This window comes from Triticum urartu, chromosome 1A (genome assembly GCF_056163025.1).
Source record: "Triticum urartu cultivar PI428250 chromosome 1A, HENAU_Tu73, whole genome shotgun sequence".
NCBI lineage: Eukaryota > Viridiplantae > Streptophyta > Magnoliopsida > Poales > Poaceae > Triticum > Triticum urartu.
In genome coordinates this window covers 497432148-497438841 of record NC_141873.1, presented here as the reverse complement: position 1 = coordinate 497438841, position 6694 = coordinate 497432148, and the positions used below count along the sequence as shown (strand labels likewise).

Below are 6694 nucleotides of genomic sequence, written 5' to 3'. Positions count from 1 at the left end.
CCCTTACGCGTCAGATTGCAAGTATTTGTTCTGTGTGTGCAGGTACAGTTTACATAGTTTTGCACTTTTGCTTGGTCCTCCTACTGGATTGATACCTTGATTTCATAACTAAGGGAAATACCTACCGTAGATGCGTTTCATCATCTCTTCCTCTTTGGAGAAATACCGACGCAGTTTCAAGCTGCATCAGGGGCGCCCCCTGAGCTTGTGGCCACCTCGTGGCCCTTCTGGCCTCCTCTCGAAGTTTCCAGGGTGTCTTCGTTTGGTATTGATTTTTTGTAAAGACAAAAACAAGCGAAAATTAACAACTGGCACTAGGCACTACGTTAATAAGTTAGTCCCAAAAAAATGATATAAAATAGCATAATAATGCATATATAACATCCAAGATTGATAATATAATAGCATGGAACAATCAAAATTTATAGATACGTTGGAGACGTATCAGCAACCTACCTGATAAGGGTAGCGCGCACACATAACCTTCCCTAGTTGGAGGTACCGGCGAGAGGCATGACAGTAAATTGAATTAGGACTTCCCCATTTAGGCAAGTGTGGTTGCACTAGTGAGCTCGATTTGGTGGCACTATGACTCACCGAACAGATTTGTTCAAGTTCGATTAATGTCAAGTTTAACTTATATGGTGATGATATGCCATAGAAAAATAACATGATCAATGCTTATGAGTAGGATATCAACATAAACATGGATGGGCAACATAACCATTTAACATATGCATCTTAAGGTCAACAACAATAAATCATTAGTTTATTGAATGCAAAAGAGCATGGCATAAAGATGATCATGAATCTCACAAGTATTTTCATAACGAACCATAACAATTCGTATGAGCATATCATTAACACTAGCATATGCATTGATTACAAGAATTAAACATGAGAATAATGATACTAGCAAATAATCATTTAACTTACTAGATGCAAATGAGCATGGCATAAGAACGAGCATGGATTTACAAGCATTTACCAAATAATTGCATGAACACACAATTATTTAATCATTCAAGTGAAACCCATGGCTATTGCAATGCCATCATGCAAGTTGCTATTGTGGCTTACCCGGGTTGAAGGATTCACTGCGAAGAAATGCGAGAAGCTCGCGGAAAGATTTGCCGAAAATGTTTTTGTCTCAAGAGGGACTGAACAAGGGCAAGGGAAAATGGTCATTTTCAAAATGTGACAACATCATGAAAATGGTACCAACAGAACGGCTTGACGAATAGAGAACATGGGCTTCTAAATCACCTGAAATGGAGTTACGTTTGCAGAGATATGACTGTTCGTTCGTTAGGTAGAAAATAAATAAACTTGTGTTCATTTCTACTCTCAATGAACGCCCGCCCGCTATTTAACAGTTTCGGCCGGCGGGGTGAAACAGAAAGCGTACTTCAGGAAAATACGCTTTGAGCATACAGAAAACGTATTCTTAGCCGAAGTAACAACATAATACGCTTTCTCGAATGAAAAACGTAATCTCCTAAATGCGTTCCACTTAAAAGTACACTGGCCCTGGGTCAACGCCTTGTTAGGCTAACCGGTGGGGCTCGTGAGTGCTGAGATCAAACGCTCGATTGAAGATAGTATTTTTACTCCTGTTAAAATTTCTAGTGACAAAATAGGGTTGTAGATTGCGTGGCGAACTTTAGGCGTAGCGGGGAAAAAACCGCGCGCTGACTTAACCACCCCATCTATTTTGCGGAGCTTTTCGGTGCAAGGACATGTTCTCTCCCTATTGACGTCTTTTTTTATCCGGTTTCATTAGTAAACCGAATCAACCCTTTTTTTGAATAAACTGAATCGATATCTTTTTGAGCCATCCCTTATGTGTTATTTTTAAAAAATACTTCCTCCTACGGAGGTTGTACTACTTCATCTGTTTTTATCTAATGTGCATATTAGATTTGATTGAAGTTAAACTTTATAAAGTTTGATCCAATATATAAAAAAAATAACATAAACATTTACCAAAATAAAACTATACGATGTGAAAGTACATTCAATAATGAATATAATAGTATTGATTTGTTATTATAGTAAGTATATGTTAATATTTTTAGCTTTAAACTTTGTTAAAATTTATAAAGCTTGACTTTAATCAAAGCTAATACACGGAGTAAATAAAAACGGAGGGAGTACTAGGTAGGAAAGATCTCTATCTCTAATGTCAAAAGAGAAATGAATCTTGAATCACCGCTATTTTCTGCTACCTGATTCTCGATGGACACGGTCCACATTTACCGCCCAAGTTAATGGCACCGCACGCAGATGGACCCACGCACCAGCTGGCCCACGCTGCGTGCCCTCTATGCGCCTTCCACGAAGGAATCCGGCCCCACCTGCCGGTGACCCTCCAAGCAGCTCCCTATATAGACTTGCTCGTGTGCGGCCATCTCGGCCTCCCTCTCTCTCCTCCATTTCTCTCCTCCTCCTCCTGCCACCGATCCCGAACCAGGGAGGAACCCGGCGCGAGGAGGGCAAAGGAAGAGAAGAGGAGACCGCCGAGCCCAGCGCGCGCACACGACAGCAGGCGCCGCGATCTCGGTAACCACCATTCGCCGGATCTCTCCCCTCCCCCCGTCGACCCTCCTCTGATCCGATCGGCGGTTTGGTCGGCCGATTCGTGATCTTATTTTGCCGTTGCCGTGATCGCGTTCAGTCCGCGTGGTTCTGGTGGATCGGGGGCGTTCGATCTCATTCATCGTCCCGTCGGTGTCCGGTAGATGCGGTCGGTTTTTTTACGGTGTGATTTGAGGAATCCGCTGCGCTTGACCGGCTTCGGTCGGCCCAGCTTTGTTTCCACGCGGGTGCTCGGGAATCCGGCACGATTCCCGCGCGAGTTGGTCGCGAATCTGGTCCGGTTTGGCGCTGTTCGTGCGCGGTGCGGCGGATCTGGTTGCTGCTCGCATCAGATCTCGTAGATCTAGTTGGGTGGCTTCGATTCTGGAGATTTTTTATAATTAATAATAATACTAATTCTTATAACGAGCCTGTGTCTGTGTGGATCTATGGGGTTGACGCTTTGGCCTCAATTTTGTTTCGTTTGGTTTCAGCGCAGGAGCGGAGATGGGGCTCACGTTCACGAAGCTGTTCAGCCGGCTCTTCGCCAAGAAGGAGATGAGGATCCTCATGGTCGGTCTCGATGCGGCTGGTAAGACCACCATCCTCTACAAGCTCAAGCTCGGAGAGATCGTCACCACCATCCCCACAATCGGTAAGCCCACGTTCTGTGTAAACTTTCTGTACAGCATGTTGTTTATCTTGCTGTTACTTTGTAAATATATAGTCTCAATATGTTGTGGCAGCTTTAGCTTCGGACCGTGTGCATGTAATGAGTGTTTCATGGTAGGCAAGTTAGAGACCATTTTAGTGCAGAGACGGTCTTGCCTGCCTTAGGAATAACATTAATGCTTTTGGTAATGAAGATTACTTGAAGCTGATCACGAGTTGATTATATGTTTCATTTGTATCTTATTTTGGTAGCTTATGTATGTGCTATTTTCTGTAAACGAACTTCACGTGCCATGTTATTTGTACGTACATTAAAGCTTCTATATTTGAAAAGCAACAAGTTGTCCAAAAGAAGCCTAATGGAAGACAAACCATTCATGTTTAAGGTTGCAAGTTGTCTGCTAATTGTTTTGCATATCTGCAAGTTCAGTTTGATAATTGAGCTTGGGAGTTCAGTCAAGTCAGGATAGAGTGTCTGCACTGTAATTGTGATCACACAGATCCAGGTGTGTTAGCTCTATCATAGTGATCACACAGATTCAGGCGTGTCAGCACTGTCATAGTGATCACACAGATTAAGGCGTGTCAGCACTGTCATAGTGATGAGTGATAACACTCGTTCATGTCATTTTTTTTATTGTCATGTATATTGGATGAAAACAATTATGTTTAGTAACCATTAGCAAATGCTGAATCATTCCAAAGTGGCAACTCATGAGCCGCATAACCTCCTGTAAGAGTTCTGACTGGTGTCTGACCTTGACATGCTTGATATTTTTCTATTAACAAAGATATGCATCTCATGCTGTTGCTGTGTGTTCAGATGCTTATTTATCAAGGATTTTGACCATGTTAATGTTCTAGAACTTTACTCTGCTACTTTGACATCACTGTCTACATATGCTGATGAAATCTGAATGTTTTTGGATATGCAGGGTTTAATGTCGAAACTGTAGAGTACAAGAACATTAGTTTCACCGTTTGGGATGTCGGGGGTCAGGACAAGGTAAGCAAAGTTCCTGAAGGCCAATAATTTTTGTTTGGCCACATATACCTTAGTTTAGTCATTTATATAGCAGTTGCACTATAGGAATTACACTGAGGGGCATGCCTTCTTTGAATTGCCGTTAACTTCATCTTCTAATTGGAATTTTGGAACATGCCATTGTGTTGTACTCCCTCCGTCCGGAAAAACTTGTCCCTCAAATGGATGTATCTAGCACCAAGTTAGTGCTAGATACATCCATTTGAGAAACAAGCTTGGGACAAGCTTTTTCGGACGGAGGGAGTATTGAATATTTCTATCTTCATGTTGTGATCTATTTTCCTTGTGTGCTTCTCATCTAATGTTTTGTGCACTTGCTCAATACAGATCAGGCCCCTGTGGAGGCACTACTTCCAGAACACCCAGGGTCTCATTTTTGTCGTGGACAGCAATGACAGAGAGCGTGTTGTTGAGGCAAGAGATGAGCTTCACCGGATGCTGAATGAGGTATCACTATAGGAAATAAAGCAATGTCAACACATAGACTACTATTTAAATTCATAAGTGGCTTATGTTTTGTAGATTCCTTCACTAGGTTGTCGGATACTTATTGGATGTAATCTCTTGTCTATTATACTTAGCATAATAGTAAATGTACTAGTGTCTCTCTGACAAGGGAATATTACTGTTTTAAGATGCTGCCTTGTGGAAGGTTAGCTCTTATCATCATTTCAGTGGCACACTTATTAATGATGGCAATGCTGTATTATTGTTATAGGATGAGCTGCGCGATGCTGTGCTGCTGGTGTTTGCAAACAAGCAAGATCTTCCTAATGCCATGAATGCTGCTGAAATCACTGACAAGCTTGGCCTGCATTCCCTGCGCCAGCGACACTGGTATGGTTCCTAATCTATGGTGAATGGAAGTTACCTTGTTTGACAATAGTTTTATGATTGATCTCCAATAACACGACTATCTTAAATAAGTACAGCTATTCTCTCTGTTCCTAAATATAAGTCTTTTTAGAGATTCCAATATGGACTACATATGGAGCAAAATAAGTGAATCTACACTCTAGACTACGTCTATATATGTACATCCATATGTAGTCCATATTGAAATCTCTACAAAGACTTGTGTTTAGGAACGGAGGGAGTATATTTTAATATATGGGAAGCAACAAAACTTGAATATGTGTAATAATAGTCTTGTCTTGAGGTGGTGATACACTGGTACTACTATTGTTACACAAATTAACATCTATTCACAAGCCAAGTACTCATTTTGTACCACCGAACCTATGTTTTATGGCCTTTTCTATGAAGACTCAATTTACAATAACTTGCTCTGAACTTATGTTTTGCTACTTGTTTCAGGTACATCCAGAGCACATGTGCTACCTCTGGGGAGGGGTTGTACGAGGGCCTTGACTGGCTGTCCAACAACATTGCCAACAAGGTGCGTCAGCTGGCCTTATTACTATGTGCCTTGTTTTTTGACCAATTGTTCGAACATCCATACTTATGGCAGCTAGGTCCATTCGATACTTGATGGTTTTGAAATAGTGCAAACACACATGATTTCCCAAGCTGCCACCTGGAACATGGAAATAAACTGTACCTGGCAGCTTTAGTATATGAAAATTCTCCAGTTTGCATCTTTCTCTTCTGTTGTTGCTACTTAGTTCTACTCCGTATTTACTCCCTTTGGTGTCTTTTTGGATTGGTTTCTGCAACTAACCACCTGTGTGTAATTTCCTGATATATAGGCTTGAAGCATCTCGGCAGGGGCTTCTATGGATCTGGATAAGCTGGATATTCGGACTAATACTGCCTTTACGTATTATAAACTATATAGTCTTGACAGATAATGTGGGTGTTTTGGAAAGATAAAGCTCTCTGTCAAAGAGCTAGCTATCAGATTGTTTTCGTGGGTGTTAAATTGTCCGTGGCGCTGTTTGTTTGCCCATCATGGTTTTACTATGTCCGCTCTGTACTCTGTACTCGCCACTCCGTCAGACTTGATACATTGTAGTATTGACTTGTCTTGGCATAGTTTGTCACCGTGTCTTCTGAATTGCTATCTCTTGTGTTGATTTCATGTGCAAAGTATGTTTTCCATCCCGAAACAACGTGATCAACTGGAAATGCTGTGCAAGGGGCATTCCATGACCAAATTTTCTTGTATGTTAGGGAAGGCAAAAAATGGTTTAGACAGTAATATTCCCCTTCCCCAAGCTATTGGAAATAGGAAACGATACAAACACTTGCATCATGTGGAAGGCGTGGCTGCGGACATCCTGGCTGCCTGCGTTTCCACGGTTGCTGAAGCGGAGCACCTGGTTCAATTGCCGTTGAGCCATATGAAAAAAAGGTCAATTTATGTCATTTTAGGCTAGACAGTGCAGAATTCACGGCCAGTAAGCACCACTTAGCTCGTTAAAGAATCTGAAGTGTTAT

The 6694-nt window shown here is 41.7% G+C and overlaps 1 protein-coding gene across 2 annotated transcripts; it reads left to right on the top strand.

The window, feature by feature from the left end:
• Positions 1-2311: 2311 nt before the first annotated feature.
• Positions 2312-6311, top strand: LOC125521994 (ADP-ribosylation factor 2). 2 transcript variants are annotated; one of them, XM_048687059.2, is made up of 7 exons: positions 2312-2562; positions 3072-3232; positions 4185-4255; positions 4622-4741; positions 5013-5131; positions 5612-5693; positions 6004-6311. In XM_048687059.2, exons 1-7 carry the CDS (start codon positions 2327-2329, stop codon positions 6007-6009), a joined length of 795 nt encoding a protein of 264 aa, XP_048543016.2. In that variant the 5' UTR covers positions 2312-2326; the 3' UTR covers positions 6010-6311. The 2 variants fall into 2 exon arrangements, with proteins under 2 accessions (XP_048543016.2, XP_087382716.1); XM_087526590.1 differs by having other exon boundaries at positions 2401-2562; positions 3077-3232.
• Positions 6312-6694: the final 383 nt, after the last annotated feature.